At 43.0% G+C, this 17,431-nt stretch overlaps 1 protein-coding gene across 6 annotated transcripts in view; it reads right to left on the bottom strand.

Moving 5' to 3' along the window:
- Stim1 (stromal interaction molecule 1) overlaps positions 1 to 17,431 on the bottom strand; it is a 205,105-nt gene that overhangs the window by 185,724 nt on the left and 1,950 nt on the right. For 3 of the 6 annotated variants that reach the window (XM_074084291.1, XM_074084296.1, XM_074084299.1), the window contains exon 1: positions 3,922 to 4,684. The exons of 1 other annotated variant lie outside the window; for it this stretch is intronic. In XM_074084291.1, coding sequence (XP_073940392.1) covers positions 3,922 to 4,060 — 139 coding nt within the window. In that variant the 5' untranslated portion in view covers positions 4,061 to 4,684. Of the gene's footprint in view, positions 1 to 3,921; positions 4,686 to 17,431 lie in introns of those variants that run through there. 2 more of the 6 variants (XM_074084279.1, XM_074084304.1) reach the window with 2 other exon arrangements.

The raw sequence follows: 17,431 nt of genomic DNA, 5'->3' as shown, positions 1-17,431 counted from the left end.
GTCACCCAACAAAACCTTAACTTCCATGAGGGAAGTTCATCCTTAAATCTCCACAGAAAACATACATAGTACCTGACCCAGAATAGTCACTCAAATACTTGTTGAATAAATAACACATGAGCTGGCACTGTTCGATGTTTGCTAAATCAATTAACCTAGCTAACGGTGATTGTCAAAGCTAAGGCCAGAGCAGATATGTCCCGGCTGCCCCAGGATTAGTGTGTCCCTCTCTCTAGTCCAGGGTATTAGCTTCAGCCAGGCCCCACCCACCTGCTCTTGGCCCCAGCCCAGTTCCGGGAGCCACCCTCAGCTAAAATTAGCATAGCACCAAGATGGCCAAGCCATTTATAGCCTTGGATGCACCAGCAACTAACTCAGTGGGCAAGCAGGACTATGACCTGCTACTCTATCAGGGGATATCGAGAACACAGCTGCACTCTTCATACTGCCTAGATGCCTATCCTCCAAGGCCTTGTTCTAGCTATATGAACCAAACCAGTTTCTGATCAGAGACCCTCAATACCTACAACAACGTCAGCTATAACTTTAGACTCGCCTGAGGTCCTTCATGCACATTTGTATATTTGCATATGACACATATTTATAGAAAATATTTTGAGTTTCTGGAGGCAATGAGGTTCCAAGTATCCATTTCAAGCCAGCTTCAGAAATGTAGGCTCTACAGTTGTATTGCCAGGCACTGAGAAAGTGACTTAGCAAGGCTGAGTGTGCAGACATTAGAAAGTCAGAAAGTGACAAGAATGGCCTCTCCACTGCCCAATAAGAGAGCCTCCTAGCAGAGTACCTACCTTCACTGCAGGGTCAGTGTTTTAATAATATTTAGTGTACACATGGGAAAGTCATAAGAATTTTTGGGGGGAGGAGTGTTGCTGGGGGCTGAACTTAGGGCTTTGCACATGCTAACCGAGCTCTCTACCACTGAGCTATATCCAGCCCACCATAAACACTTTAACCAAAAGTTCTTAAAATTCTTCTTAAAATCAAATTTTGTAACTTAATAAAAAGAAATAGATGGGTATATACACCCCAAATAAAAAAAGACTGAATTCTCTGGGCCCCTGAAACATACTCTAGAGGAGAAAAGGGCTTTTTTGAATTTCAGTTAGAGTCACCAGGGCCTGTCTAACTACCAGGAGAGCAACATTCTCTAGGCCTCACCTAGCACTCCTTTAACAGGACAGGACCTGAGAAGATGGAAGATATCCAAGACTTCGGCATCAGAAGACCTGTCTATAAGACCAAACATAGAACCCAGTTTTTGTTTATTTGTTTTTGTTTTTGGTGGTCTGGGGTTTGAAATCAGGGCCTCACGCTTCCCAGGCAGGCAGGCGCTCAACACTTGAGCCACTTCACCAACCCTGTTTTTGTATAGAGTATTTTTAAGACACGGTCCTGAAAATCATTTGCTGGGCCTGTCTTCAAACCACAAGCCTCCTAATCTCTGTCCCCCAAATGGCTAGAATTATAGGCATGAGCCACCAGCACCTGGCTAGAATCCAGTTTTTTTACCCATAGAAATGGGAATGTATTATTCTGCCACCCATTCTAATTGGACTATCATGAGGCTTTGTAGAATACAAACTGTAAAATACAAACTGTAGAGAACACAAACTTACTGAGTATATTGAATCTGATTTAAAAAGTGGTAGCTTTGGGGGAGGGGGGATAAAAGAGACTGATGGAGGAGGTGAATTCAGCTATTGATATATTGTAAGAACTTTTGTAAATGTCACAATGTACCCCCAACACAACAACAGTAACAAAAATAAAACAGTGAAAAAAAAAAAAAAAAGCGGTAGCTTTAAGAACAAGTAAAACTTCTTCCCTGTTCTGGGGATAAGAGGGCTAGAAAGATTGCAAGAGAGGCTGGGGATGTAGCTCAGTAGTGAAGCACTTGTGTAGCATGTGCAAGGCCTTGGATTCGATCCCCAGAACCACAAAAAAAGGAAAAAAAAGGCTACAAGAGGTCATTGTCACATAGAATGTTCCCCCAAAATCCTTTTAAAGCAGAGCCCAGTCTGTGAGCCACCTCTTTGCAAAAATAAGTATGAGTCAAGGTCCCATACGAACCCAAAGTGACAACCCTACCAGAACAACAGTGGTAGGATACCCAAGTTCCCACACAAACCTTAGATGTTCATAGCACCTAGGGTCTTTCTCAAAGACTTTTAAGCAATGAAGTCTAATATATTGTCCACTTAGTCAATCCTAACAGTTGATTTATTAACCTTAACTCCCTGTAATTCAGTATTATTATGACAACAGAATCCAATTTCTGAACTAAGGGGGGGGGGAACACAGAAAGAGAGGCATAGATGGTAGAATCAGCATAGCCAGGCCTCTGAAAATTATGATGTGCTAGTGCTGTATCCATAAGCTTAACTCACGAGTTATTCCTGAGGAATGTGAGAATGCTTCTCTACCTTAAGCAAAAATTAAAAACAAACTAATGAAAAATAAATAAATAAATAAAGCAACTTCCTAACAGTTGACTACTGCCTAAAACTCAAAACTTCATCCCTTTAGTTCATGTCTTAAGTATAGAATACCTCGTCTCTCAAAATTCTTCATTTTATGTCAGGCACTCATACTTTGAAGTGAAAAAAAAAGCATTATCAATTATTACAGGATTCTCACTGAGACAACAGGGAGGCTACTTGGTGTCTACTTCACAGTTTGTCCAGTCCTTCCCTGCATAGCCCAATGAGAATGAAGCTTTGAGCTAGGTTTCAGGGCCTATGAAATTTCCTAGGGAGAAGGATTAATGTGCAAAAATGACCTATCTTTAAAGCACTAGGTTTGTACACAGGGCAGCCCTGGCCTCATTTGAAAACCAGCTCTTGGGGCATCTGGAATCATACCCAACCCAGTCAAGAACCTAAAAGGGGGTTGTCCAAGAAAAGGTCTACCACTAGTGGCAGCCTCTGGATCTACCCATGAAACTCCTCACCCACCATGACCTACATTTCTTTTACCTACCTGTATCAGCAGATACCCTCTGGGCCATTCCCTCATTTGAGCTTGCCTATCCACAAAACAACCCAACTATAAACTCCCCCCAACCCTCTTCAGGTCATTGCTTTGGACAAATCACAATGACAGGATGAAAGAAGTGAGAAAAAGAACTAATCTACTTCTAAGCTTTATGTCAAACAATGAGGATTTTAAAAAGGTTCCTTTCTACTGCAAGAATACACCAAGGCTCCTGATGCCTGGCAAAGCTCCACAAGTGCAAAGGGAAAATCAAAAAACATAAAAAATAACATGGAATCTCTATCACAAGAAACAGAATAACTCAACAAGTGGTCCCAGGAATCATATGCCGAAGTCAAGAAAAGGCCAATTAACTTCCTACTAATAAATAGGATTCCATTAAGGACTTGCCTTGTTATTTCACATGGGCACAGCCAAGAGACTGCAGATCACCTAAGGGAAGGGAGGCACCAGGGTTCTCACAGTGGTAGGCACACCTGAACACCAGGCAACAGAGCTGACCTAGCCCTAATTTTCTCAGTCCAACCCAACTGGCCTCAATCCTTCCCTATGCTGCCAAGTGCTGAAACTAGCTAAAAGCAATAAACTTTCCATCTGGGCTGGCCATTCTTTCAGAAAAGTAGTCCTGAATGGGGTCATGCCTTGTTGATCTGAAAGGTTGATGTGCCCCAAAGGCTTCTCACTGCCAACAATAGACATCCTGAGGAGGGATGCAGAAAGTTGTTCAGGGAAATAGTAACATTAGCCATGCCTCCTGAACCGAAAAAAAAACTTGTCAGTGCCATGTGTGGATCCTCCACCAACCTCACACGTACAAATGTAGATTCCAATTCTTCCCCACTTCCAGCTACTCAGTTCTGAGTCAAAGCCCCCAGGCCAGTGCAACCCTCCCCAGCGAGGCCTTACCCGCTGCAGTGGACTCTTCGGAAGTCGACCCCGAACCGGCTCCTGTCGCCTTCTCGCTATGACTGTGGCTGAGGCTCTGGCCCTGATGCAGGAGAAGCCCCCAGAGAAGCCACAGGGCAAGACGGGCGCACACATCCATGACTTTAGGTCTCAGTCAACATGCACCTGATGTGAACACCTTGGGATCCCAGAAGCAAAGCCGGGAGCCCAGGAGTGCAACCGTCGGTTCTCAGGCAGGATGCCCTCGCGGCGCCGCAGCTGTCCAGCCACCTGCGGGCCTGCTTCGTCCGACAGCCAAAGGTCAAGTGTTCCAAGTTTGGGCGCAGAAGGGCCGGCGCCTCCGGTCCAACAGTCGGTCCGCCGGGTCTGCGGCGGCCTGAACTCTGGCTGCTTCCGGAGAGTTTGGACAGAGTGACTACGGGGCCGCAGCTCCGCAGCCTGCTATGCCCTGCGGGAAGGAGCGAACAAGATCTCCCGCCGCCACGGAGGTGGGGGAGGGACAGAAGAGAAGGGAGGAGATAAGGGGGACACCTTGACCTCGCCCCACCGCGGAGTGGCAAGCAGCAGAAGCTCCGGGAACGCGAGCGACTCGCAGGCCCCAGCGGACACGGATGTCGCGGAGATCCTAAGACTCCTAGGCCGAGGTCAGCACCCCCGCCCAGTCCCGTGCCCCGTCTGGCCGCTGTGCCCTGGTCCAGCAGGCAGACGCACACGGGCCAGGCCCGGGACAGCAGCTCTCCCGCGGGCGGGCGGCGCGGGGCGGGCCCGGGGCGGCCGGGGGCGTGCTTTCCCGCGGGCCCGCCCCGCGCCGCCCGGCCCCCAGCGAAGCCCGGACCCGCCCCAGTGCTGGGACTTATCCGGGAATAACCTGTGACAGACGGTTGCAGGAGTCCCCCCGGTCCCGACGGGGTCTCCTGGGCCCCCGGCCCGCTCCGGTCTTCGCCAGGTCCCGCCCCGCGCTAAGGATCAGGTCCCGGCCTCCCCTCTCCCGCCCCCCCCCCAGAGTCTCCCGCGCTAACGGGCGGGCCTCTGACACGCAGTTGCTCAGGTAACTCAGGCCTGCGGCGGCGAGAGCGACAACAAATGCCCTGCCCGGATCTCCGGGCCTTGGTGCTGCTCCACTCGCCTCAGCTCTAGAGCCAAGCTAGACAGAGACCCCGGACCAATGCCAATGCTAGGGAGCCGCCTGAGGTGACTACAGCCCCTCTGGGTTTGGCCCAGTGGCGCCCTCCCCAGCCCCCCACTCTCTTCCGGCTTTACAGGCTCCGCCCTGCCGGAGGCCTCACAACCAATAGGCTTTCGCCTCTCTGCGATTTAGGAACCAGCGTGCTCAGTAGCCTGTGCGCAGCGGTCCCTTGTGGGAAAGCGTAGATACTGCAGCCAGAACCAGCTCCTGGGAGGTCCGGCCCCTTTGCAGAGGGTTGGGGAGTGAAGGGAGGATCCGCCCCGGCGAAGACTCTTTAGGGGCAGCGAGTGTTTTCAGAGGAAATTATTCCAAAAAGCAAAACGCAATGTCCAAACCACTCTAGGTAAAATTCTACCTGCACATGGACTTAAGGAGTCCATATGCCTTCGTGATCCCTCCTCCCCACCCCGCCAAGCTAAGTCGGATGCCCTTGCTTAACTCTCACAGCACGTTTTTCCTACCTGCCCCTCAGCCCCACCCTCTTGAGGTTTTTGCGGGTAGGGCTTAAGGCGGGTTCCTGTCTGCATCTCACTTTCCCACCTCTCTGAGTCGGTTGGAGGAGCAGTCAGCGACTTGAGAATGAATGCCCCAATGAAGAGAGAGCCGCGCCTGGGCCTCCTTCGACAGTCTGCACTTCCTGTTTTCTTCTCAAGCATACTGTCAGCAGATCTACTAAAACCTCCTATGTGTCCTTGGCACGAGAGGCAGGAGAAGGGATTAGGCCCAGTCCCTCTTCTGACTGACAGTGATAAAACAGCTCCTGTTCTGAGCAAACCCTTTGAAGACTAGAACACGGATTTGCCCAACAGCTGCTTGGCTTAAGGGTTAGGCTGTTGATATAAAAATACATGTCCAACGTCATCTACTACCACTCTCCCCGCTTTATTAGGCCATCACATTGGCCTTCTTTTGTTCTTTCTTTCTTTTTAACTTTCTTGCAGTGTGGAGGCTCAAACCCAGGGCCTCAAGCACAACTGCTCTACCACTGATTTACACCTCCAGCCCACTGCCTTCTTCAAATTCTCCAAACACACCAAACTCTTGGCCACTCCACAGCCTTTGTATCTGCTGTTGCTTCTGCCTGAAACACTCCTCTCTACCCCGTTCTTCATGTAGCTGGCTTTTTTTTTTCTCATATCGTTCGATATCTCTTTCTTAGAAACTCCTACCCTAACCACCCTGTCAAAATCAGTCTGTATCCAGAGTTGGACCATAAATATATCTGCCCCTCTCCCTATGGTTGTGATTGTGAATTTTCAGAGGTCATTTATCTCTGTGACATTTGAACCCTGCACATACTAGATCCTCATTGCAAACTTATTGGCATGAGTTCATTTGCTTACACAAATACTTATTAACAACTGTGTGTTGGAAAATTGGCCAAAACAAACGTTGAACTCCTGACCTAGATTCTACCAGACTTGTGCTCCGAGCCAGGGATCTTAAACATTTTCAAATGGCAAAGTGAGAAAATGGGTGATATGATTGAAGGAAGTAGGTGGGTTAACAGGGAGTGATGGAGACTGTGGATAGGCAGGAAAGTGGGCTCAGTTTCGACAGACTGTCATTAAGAGACGCTAAAAGCCAGGTGTGGTGGCCTATGCCTGTAATAACAGGAGGATCATGAGTTCAACGCCAGCCTGAACTACATAGTGAGACCCTGTCTCAAAGAGAGAGAAAGAAATGAGCGAGAGCAAGAGAGAGAGAGAGAGAGAGAAGAAGAAGGAGGAGGAGGAGGAGAAGAAGAATGGGAGGAGGAAGGGGGAAAATCTACTTTCATAGGACATATTCCTTTTTTAAATAATTGTTCAACTAACTTTAAAAGTATAAAACCTAGGGCTGGGCTGGGGATATAGTTAGTGGTAGAGCATGTGCTTCTCATGCATGAGGTACTGAGTTTGATCCCCATCATCACAAGAATCTATACATCACTGCGTATAGATCAAAGTACATTATATACATGTGCAGAAATATTACAAGTTAAACCCCTTTGTACAATTAATATACACAAATAAAAAAGTTTAAAACCTTGTATAGGTTATATATAACACATCTGTAGCCCAGATTAATCATTCAGGCCTCCAGTTTGTCATTTCTGCCTAAGCCACTTCACCTGTGTACTCATTTGGTTAAGACATGAAAGAAGCTGGGTGCCAGTGGCACCTAGCTACTCAGGAGGAAGAAATCGTGAGGACTGCAGTTCAAAACCAGCCTGGGCAAATAGCTCTCGAGACCCATCACAAAAAAAGAGCTGGTGGAGTGGCTCAAGGTGTAGACCCTGACTTCAAACCCCAGTACTGCAAAAAAAAAAAAAAGGCATGAGCAAGGGCTAGGGGAATAGTTCAAGTGGCAGAGTAATTGCCTAGTATGCACAAAGTCCTGGGTTCAATTCCCAGTATCATAAAAAAATGTGTATTTTGCTGGGCATGGTGGTTCATGCCTCTAATCCCAGGACTCAGGAGGTAACAGCAGAAGGATCAAAAGTTTTAGGCCAGCCTAGGCTATGTAAGTGAGACGCTATCTCATTTTATAGATAAAAATACCCCCTGTTGAGTGCAGGTGGATCATACCTGTAATCCTAGCTACTCAGGAGGCAGAAATCAGGAGGGTCTTGGTTCAAAGCCAGCGTGGGCAAATAGTTCATGAGGCCCTGAATTCAAACCCAAGTATTGCAAAAAAAAAAAACCCCAAAAAAACCAAAACCAAAACAAAACAAAAAAAAAATCACCCCTTTCTAGGAGCATGGCTCAACTGATAAGGTATTTGTCTAGTAAGCTCAAGGTCCTGAGTTCAAACTCTAATACCCTTCCAAAACAAACAAACAAACAAAAACACCCCTACATGTAGGAAAGAAAGTTGGACTTGTTAGAGTCTTAATTTTATCCTTTATAAACTGGATCTAAAGTATGTTATATCATAAGATTGCTGGAGCTATATTAACTGTTTGAGATAACATGTAAGTTCCATGAGGTCAAGGAGTTTTGTTTATTTTATTCAGTGCCTAGGACAGCACCTGGAATGTAAATAAATTGCTCAGTAAATATTTGTTGAATGGATAATTGAATATAGCATATTTAACATAATACCTACTAAGTAATAGTACCTTCCAAAGTCACAGCTAGTATAATCATGATTAGTCTTGATTCCTTATCTGGTTGTCTCATTAATCATCACATATTTCTCAAATCTGGACCCTTTTCTATTGACACCATTATTGCTCAATCAGACTTCACAGTTACTCCTCAGCTCCTGCTAAAGATTACTCATTTAATAAGAAGGTAAGCTGAGTTTTTAGCACAGGTCTGTCTGACCATCTCCATTGTCTCCATCATACAAAAGTACAGAGTACCATAAGAGCATGTAACAGAGCCATTTTCTCAGTCTTAGTTTCATTTTAAAATGGAATGACAAATACTCAGTGCTTTGTGAGGTAGAAATCTCCTCTAATTGTTCTCAACATTACCAGAATAATCTCTGTAAATTTGCAAATTACACCTGGTCAATCTTGGTATAATTTGTGTGTGTGTGTGTGTGTGTGTGTGTGTGTGTGTGTGTGTATGGCTGGGGTTTGAACTCAGGGCTTTATACTTGCAAAGCAGGCACTCTATCATTTGAACCACATCTCCAGTCCATTTTGCGAAGATTTTATTTTATTTTGTTTTTTTGGAGATGAGGTCTTATTAACTATTTGCTTGGCTTGGCCTCAAACTAAGATCCTCCCAATCTCAGTTTCCCAAGTAAGTAGGATTACAGGTGTGAGCCTCTGGTATCCAGCTTCTTAGTATAATTTTTGATGGCTTTGAAATTCCTTGAAGAATAATAAGAGTCCACATTTATTGAGTACATTACACTATGCTAAGGCACTATTCTAATTACTTTATATATACTAACTTATCTAAACTTTACAGTATTCTCCTTTTTTAGATGGAGAAACTGAGGCCAGAGAGGTTGAGTAACTAGCTCGGAAGTCACACATCAGAGCCTGGATGTAAATCTAGGCAGTCTAATTCCAGAAACTTTCTACTTCCCTGTTCTTCCTGTAATCCGTGTGTTTCTGCACAGTCTACTTGACTGCTTTTAGGCAATTTGTTCCTCCTCTGTGCTCTTTCACCTACCTTTGTACTAATCCTTTTCAAAACATTATCAACAGGTACACCAAGTACTAATCTTTTCACATATGTGTATATATTTTCCCTAAAAACTGAGCTCTTTGAGGTAGGAATGAGGTTCTTACAAACAGATTTTTGGTAGATGTTAAATGAATGAATGATTAAATATTGGCAGTAAGATTCTAGAAGTGAAGGGATAATTATTCTGTTTCTAAAAGTCAAGCCGGCCAGACTTTGGGCAGTTTCCCAGCAATAGCTATACTTTCTTTTGGACACCAGGGAGTGCCATTAATAGCTCAGCTCAAACAGCAATTCCTAAACTTTTCTGAGCAGATCTAGGTTTTCTTTTTTTTTTTTTCTTTGGTTTTGAGGGTCTGAAATCAAGTCTGCTCCAATGCTAGGCAAGTGCTGTAGCACTGAACTACATTCCCAGCACCAACCTCTTTTTTTTTTTTTTTCATTTTTCTTTTATTATTCATATGTGCATACAAGGCTTGGTTCATTTCTCCCCCCTGCCCCCGCCCCCTCCCTTACCACCCACTCCGCCCCCTCCCGCTCCCCCCCCTCAATACCCAGCAGAAACTATTTTGCCCTTATCTCTAATTTTGTTGTAGAGAGAGTATAAGCAATAATAGGAAGGAACAAGGGGTTTTGCTGGTTGAGATAAGGATAGCTATACAGGGCATTGACTCACATTGATTTCCTGTGCGTGGGTGTTACCTTCTAGGTTAATTCTTTTTGATCTAACCTTTTCTCTAGTACCTGTTCCCCTTTTCCTATTGGCCTCAGTTGCTTTAAGGTATCTGCTTTAGTTTCTCTGCGTTAAGGGCAACAAATGCTAGCTAGTTTTTTAGGTGTCTTACCTATCCTCACCCCTCCCTTGTGTGCTCTCGCTTTTATCATGTGCTCATAGTCCAATCCCCTTGTTGTGTTTGCCCTTGATCTAATGTCCACATATGAGGGAGAACATACGATTTTTGGTTTTTTGAGCCAGGCTAACCTCACTCAGAATGATGTTCTCCAATTCCATCCATTTACCAGCGAATGATAACATTTCGTTCTTCTTCATGGCTGCATAAAATTCCATTGTGTATAGATACCACATTTTCTTAATCCATTCGTCAGTGCTGGGGCATCTTGGCTGTTTCCATAACTTGGCTATTGTGAATAGTGCTGCAATAAACATGGATGTGCAGGTGCCTCTGGAGTAACAGTCTTTTGGGTATATCCCCAAGAGCAGCACCAACCTCTTGATTGTAATCAAGTGTGATCTCTTGATTACACTTCTACTGAAGTTTCTTTCATTTTTCAAATCGTTACTAGAAGCCCTATGGTGTGTGGAAAGGGAGTTAGGCTGCCGTATAGGACATGCATCACTTATCCATTCACTTAGCAAAATGTTTATGTACTTGCTATGTACTGGATAGCCTAGCCTGTGAGAATATAAAGATGAAGTGCAGATCTTGATGAGCTCAGGGGCTAATGGAGAAGGCAGAAACTTATTAGATAATTAAAAACCAGTTATGTAAGTATTTTAAGGTACAGCAGAAGACTGGAGAGACAGGGCAAGTTTGGGAAGGTACCAAAGGAAGAGGTGATTTTTGAGTTGGGTCTTGTTTTAAAACCATAAATAACACTTGGTTCGTGTACTTATCATTGGTCAAGGCATGGGTGCTTTTATTTCACTTGAGCTGAGACTTTAAGGATGGAGAAAACCCAAGGAGAAAGCAAACTTAGTCTTCACTCTATCGTTTTTCCTAAGCCTCAGTTACTTCATCTATAAAGTGAGTATGCCTCTATTTTATATATAAGAACTTCTATGAGGAGGAGATGAGATAACAGATGTGAAAGTTATTGAAAATAGTAGAATACAGGCATGAGAATTAGTTAATCCAATTTGGTTTAACTGACATCTTCAGAATATCTAAGCAAGGTCTTAAGAATGATGCAAGGCAGACACACCTAACACATGGTAAAGGCTTAGTATAAAGGTTTGAAAGAGGTAGATGGGAAATCCTAGCTACTCAGAAGGCATAGATCAGGAGGATTGAGGTTTGAAGTCAGCCTTGGGCAAACCGTTTGCGAGACCCTATCTTGAAAAAACCTACCACAAAAAGGGCTAGTGGAGTGGCTCAAGCAGTAAGAATGCCTGCCTAGCAAGCATGAGGCTCTGAATTCAAACCCTAGTGCTGCCAAAAAAAAAAAAAAAGACAAAAAAAGATGGTAAGAAAAAGAACCCCCAAACAACAGCTCTCTGTTTCATCTTGAGGCTTAATCCTGTGGTATGTTATTTTTACAGAGGCCATACTCATTCAACGACATACCATAAAAGATCTCGAGATGACAGTCAACAGTTTCTGAACCATGAGGTTTCTGGATTTTCCAATCTTGTAGGATATTAAAGCTAAACTGGATCAATATTCTAGTAGCTGCTCACCCTGTAGTTGGGGAGACTGAGTTCCAGAGGGAAAGTGACTTTCTAATATGACATCATGATCTTGGAGGCAGAGAGTTAGACCAGAATGTTCTTTCTATTGCTCAGACCATGGTTTTGGCTCCTAGACACCATTTATTTTTACTTTTTATTTTCCCCTTTCCCCACCATTTATTTTTATTTTTAACGGTAGTAAAATTAACATAAAATTTACCATCTTAATCTTTTTGCTGTTGTTATTTTGAGATGGGGTCTCACTATGTTTCCTAGAATGGTCTTGAAGTCCTAGGCTTAAGCAGTCCTCCTGCCTCAGCATCCTGACTAGCTGTGACTATAGCTGTGTACCATGCACCTGGCTTTGTGAAGCTGGGAATTGAACCCAGGGCCTTATGCATGATAGGCAAATACTCTGCCATTGAGCTGATTCCCAGTCCCTTAAATTGTTAAGTGTACAGTTCAGTTGTAAGTGCATTCACACTGTTGCACAACTGTCAGAACTCTTTTCATCTTGTAAAATTGCAACCATACCCATTAAGCAATTCCATATTCTCTCCTTTTCCTGGCTTTGGAAACCATCATTCTACTTTCTTTTATGAATTTGGCTACTCAAGGCACATCATATAAATGGAATCATGGCATTTTTTTCTCTTGTGATTGGCTTATTTTACTTAGTATTTTGTCTTCAAGTTTCATCCATGTCATAGCATGTGTCAGAATTTCCTTCATTTTTAAGGCTATACAATATTCCATTGTAAGTACATACCTTATTTTGCTTATCCTTTCATCTATCCATGAATATTTGGGTTACTTCCACATTTTGGCTGTTGTGAATAATGCTACTGTGAACATGGGTGTACAAATATTTGAGACTTTGTTTTAATTCCTTTTGAGTAACCCAGAAGTAGAATTGATGGATCACTTGGTAATTTTATTTTTGGTTCCAAGACACATTTTAGTGTCACAGGAAATACAACAGGTTCTGAGAAACTCAAGACCTTGGTGTGAATTGGTGAGCAACCCTGGTTTCTTGCCTCAAGACCAGACTTCTTGTGCCAAATAGGTTATGCACTCACAACCCAAAAGAAATCATGTGGTGGGTAAGAGAAATGATGTAGTCAAGTGCGAAGGCAGTTGTGCTAAGCACGTTTTACTTTGCTCTTTTTATTTTTTTTGCTGCCTCATAGAGTTGATATATTGATATATTTTTTTATCTGCCTCATAGAGTTGATATATTGAGTTAATGAATATAAAAACATATCTAAGTTATTATGTTAAAATATTTAGTAATATTCATCTGATTTTTGACAAAGGAGCCCAAAACATACAATGGCATGACACAGCCTGCTCAACAAATGCTGCTGGGAAAACTAAGTATCTGAATGTAGAAGACTGAAACTAGAATCCTGTCTTTTACCCTGTACAAATATCAATTCAGAGGATCAAACACCTTAATATATGCCCTGAAACTCAAACTACTGCAGGAATACACTGGAACATATAGTCATAGGCAATAGCTTCCTAAATAGAACTTCAATAGCTCAGCAATTAACAGAAAGGATTGACAAATGGGACTACATGAAACAAAAAGAGCTTCTGCACAGCAAAGGAAATGGTCACCAGACTGAAGAGACAGCCCACGGAATGGAAGAAAATCTTTGCATCTGACAAGAAATTAATAACCAGAATTTATAGGGAGCTCAAAAAACTAAACTCACAAAGAAATAATGACCCAATGAAGAAATAGCAAATGAACTGAACAGAATTTTTCAAAGGAAGAAGCACGAATGCCCAAAAAGCACATGAAGAAATGCTCAACATCCCTGGCCATAAAGAAAATGAAAACCAAAACCACATTAAAATTCCATCTCACTCATGTTAGAATGACTATCATCAAGAACACAAACAACAACAAATATGGCGAGGACTCTGGATGGGAGGAAAGGAACATGTATATACTATTGGTGGAAATGTAAATTAGTACAATTACTATGGAAATCAGTATGGAGGTTCCTCACAAAGCGAAAAATAATCTGGGCACTGGTGGCTCACACCTGTAATCCTAGCTACTCAGGAGGCAGAGGAAAAAAAAAAAGAGTGCACAAGTGAGACAGAGAGAGAGAAAGAAAGAGAGAGAGAGAGATCAGGAGGATCTTGGTTTGGAGCCAGGCTGGGCAAATAGTTCATGAGACCCTATCTCAAAAAACTCAATACCCAAAGGTGTAGGCCCTGAGTTCAAACCCCAGTACCACAAAAAAAAAAAAAAGCTAAAAATAAAACTACCTTATGATCATAGCACTTTGGGACATATATCTGAAGGAATGTAAGACAGGATATAATAACAACACTTGCACACCCATATGAGTTTTCTCTCATATATGGAAGACAGATCCAAATCCAAATACAAGCATTATCATATATATATGACACATATACATATATAAAAAACATGTTTTCAGTAGTGGGACTGTTAAAGGAGACTAGGGGAGGAGGGGAAGAAGAAGAGAATGATTGAAAGTAAATAATATTGAAATATATCTCATCTGTGTAGGAATGAGGAACAACAAAATGCATTGAAAACTGTTGAACAACACTGGGTAGGAGGAAAAGGGTAAAGAAGAATAATAAAGGGGGTTAGACTAATTAAAGTATAATATATTTCCAGATAACATACCAAGGCAAAACCTCACTGAACAATGAGCAGACACTTAAACAATGAACAGGAATGTAAAACTGGTCATGTTAAGGGGAGAGTACTAGTGGGAGGGCGAGAGTTAAGGAAGAGGGTAAAAGAGGATGAATATAGTTGTATTTTCTACACAAGCATGATTATGGGACATTGAAACTTGTCAGACATTTTAAGAAGGAGAGAGGGAGGGCTCATGGAGTGGCTCAAGTGGTAGAGCGCCTGCCTAGCAAGCATGAGGCCCTGAGTTCAAACCCCAGTATGGCCAAAAAAAAAAAGAGCAGGGGAGGAGCCAGGCCTTTAATCCTACTGTAATCCTAGCTACTTGGGAGGCAGAGATGAGGAGGATCTCAGATGCCAACCCCAGGCAAATAGTTCTAGAGACTCTATCTCCAAAATACCCAAGACAGAAAACAGGGCTGGCAGAGTGGCTCAAGTGGTAGAGCACCTATCTAGCAAGTGTGAGGCCCTGAGCTCAAACCCAAAGAGGGGGAGGGGAAAGAGGGAGAATAATGGAAGGGGTGAACCAGACCCTGGTACATTGTATGCTTATATGGAAATGCCACAATAACACCCCCTGTACAACTATTATATCCTAATAAAACCATTAAAAAAGTATTTATTTAGGGTCTCACAGCAAGTTGGTAGCAAACATGAAAACTAGAGGAGGAAGGGAGGGGACGGGGACTATTGAGTCATTTAGACATCTATAAAGTTGAATTGTTCTTGGAACACCAGGACTAAGGAGGGAAGAATTCCCCAGAGGAGATTATGCCAGTTGTTTTGGGTACTACCCAGTTTGGAGAATCGCAAAGATGCAAAGATGTTCTGGAAGAAACACAACTTTTGTTCAGCCTACTTGGAGGAGGAACTCTTCTGAAGAACAGGGCATGACCATTGTCCCCACTCCTTCTATCCACTTAGTTTCTCAAAGGAGTCAAAAACTCTAGGGCTATGTTTAATTTATCACTTCCCTTCTTAATTGTTTCTGCTGTCTCCTGTCTTTCCCATCAAAAACCATGAAAAGGGACATTGAGCTTGCCTTTGGAAATATCCATAGAAGAGTAATGAAGAGAAACTGTGTCTACTCTTCAGGCAGCCTGAGAAAGGAAAGACCAAGGGGCCAAGTAGCCCCTAGAAGGCTGAATTCATGAAGCCTCATCAGAGACAAAGGAGATTTTAGATCTAATGTTAGCCAGAAGAGGCTGTGGACTGGGGTTGAGCAAAAGAACTTTGTAGGCAATTGGTGAACTACAGCAGCTGGAATTGAGTGAAGAGTAGGGCTGGGAAGACCCATTTGAAAGCCACCACAGCACACGTGAGATCACCAAGGGCCTTTCTCCTCCTCCTCCATCCACCTTTCTCTTTCAGAGGAATGAGTCAGCTTTAATATTTGGAGAAAGAGGGAAGGAGAAAAACTGAAAATAACATTGAAATGTGGAAATTAATGCTTATTTCTTGTACTATTGGGCAATTTACTAGCCATTCCATATGAATTATCTCACTTAATCCTCACACTCCCACAGAGCACTTGTATTTGTCATCCCTGTTTGGGAACAAAACTAAGAATGAAAATTTGGCTCTGTTATATGCTCTTACAGCACTCTGCACTTTTCTATGATTACTTATTTATGGTCTATCTCCCTTGCTAGTTACATCAGAATAGGGATTTGTTTATGTTTTCTCCATTTCATCATTGTCATGTAACACTGCCTGGCACCAAGACTTTCAATCAATATGCATTGATGAAATGAATGCAAGAAGTCATATGACTTGTCAAAGGCCATACTGTGCTACTTACCACAATTTGAATCCTGTCTGGCTGGCTGGCTCAAAAACCTGTCTATGATCTCTACCTACCCTCCCAAGAATTTTCATATGTTGTCTCATTTCTAAATATCTAGATTCAGTGGGTATCCTTGTTTCTCAGTTTTTTTGTAAGTATACACACCTACCACCTACAAGAGCTTACCTATTGAGGAAAAGCTAGTGAAAGAGTAGAAAAAAGAAACAGCCCATTCTCCTCCTCTTATGAAACTTTTGCAGGTGGCTCCATCTGTCCTCCCATCTCCCTCTTTTTTGACCTTTCATGTACCTGTGCCACAAAAGTGACTCCAAGTCACCTGGACATTGACAGTCCTATACATATTACTAATTTATTAAAATAATTTACACAGATGTTTACTAAAGGCAAATGTTTGCTCAGGCCTGCCTATGCCTGGCCCAGTGGGGAGACACAGAAATGAATCAGACAGAACCTCAAAGGTCTTATAGTCAGTAGAGGAGACAGACATTAGACACAGATACAATTTACTAGAACACAAAGCATGATGACCTAAGTGATTAATTAAAGAACTATGAGCAATATGCTAGATGGATAAACCCTAATTACTTAATTATTATCCTCAAGAATGTATCATAGAAAGTCAGAACTCAAAGGTATCATCTAGTTCAATCCCTTGTTTTCAAACAGTGAAAGAGTCTGAGACCCAGAAAAGGGTAGGACCTTGCCTAAGATCTCACTAGTTTGACTGGCTGAGCCAAAACTAGACTTTTGAAACTCAACGCTGCATTCTTTCCTCCTCTTCTGGTAGCTTCATGTGTAATAGTCCCATATCCCACTTGACCATGAAATCCTAGAGTAGGTTCTCCCTCCTGAAGTAGGGTGAAGCTCAGGAGTTGTAGTCTGACCCCAGGTTGCCAATTCATTTTTCTTTCTTTCCTTCCTTCCTTCCTTCCTTCCTTCCTTTCTTTCTTCCTTTCCCATTTTCCTTCCTTTCTTTGTCTCTATCTCTGTTTCTCTTCATTGAGACAGAATCTCACTATGTAGCCCAGGCTGATCTCAAACTCGAAATTGCCTGCCTTAGCCTCTCAAGTGATGATGGGATTACAGCTGTGTGCTATGATGCCTGGATCAAACATAGTGTTTTGAATTACTGTACCTATTGTGTACCCTGCTCTTACCGCTATGCCTTTAAATTGATTTTCATATAATATATGAAAATTTTGGAGGTGCTGGTGATCTAATCCAGGGCCTTGCACATATAACTGAGCCTCATCCCCAGCCTGATTTCAATTTTTTTTTTTTTGCAGAAAAA

This window comes from Castor canadensis, chromosome 1, assembly GCF_047511655.1.
Source record: "Castor canadensis chromosome 1, mCasCan1.hap1v2, whole genome shotgun sequence".
NCBI lineage: Eukaryota > Metazoa > Chordata > Mammalia > Rodentia > Castoridae > Castor > Castor canadensis.
The sequence above is the reverse complement of the archived record's forward strand: the minus strand, read 5'-3'. Positions and strand labels throughout refer to the sequence as shown.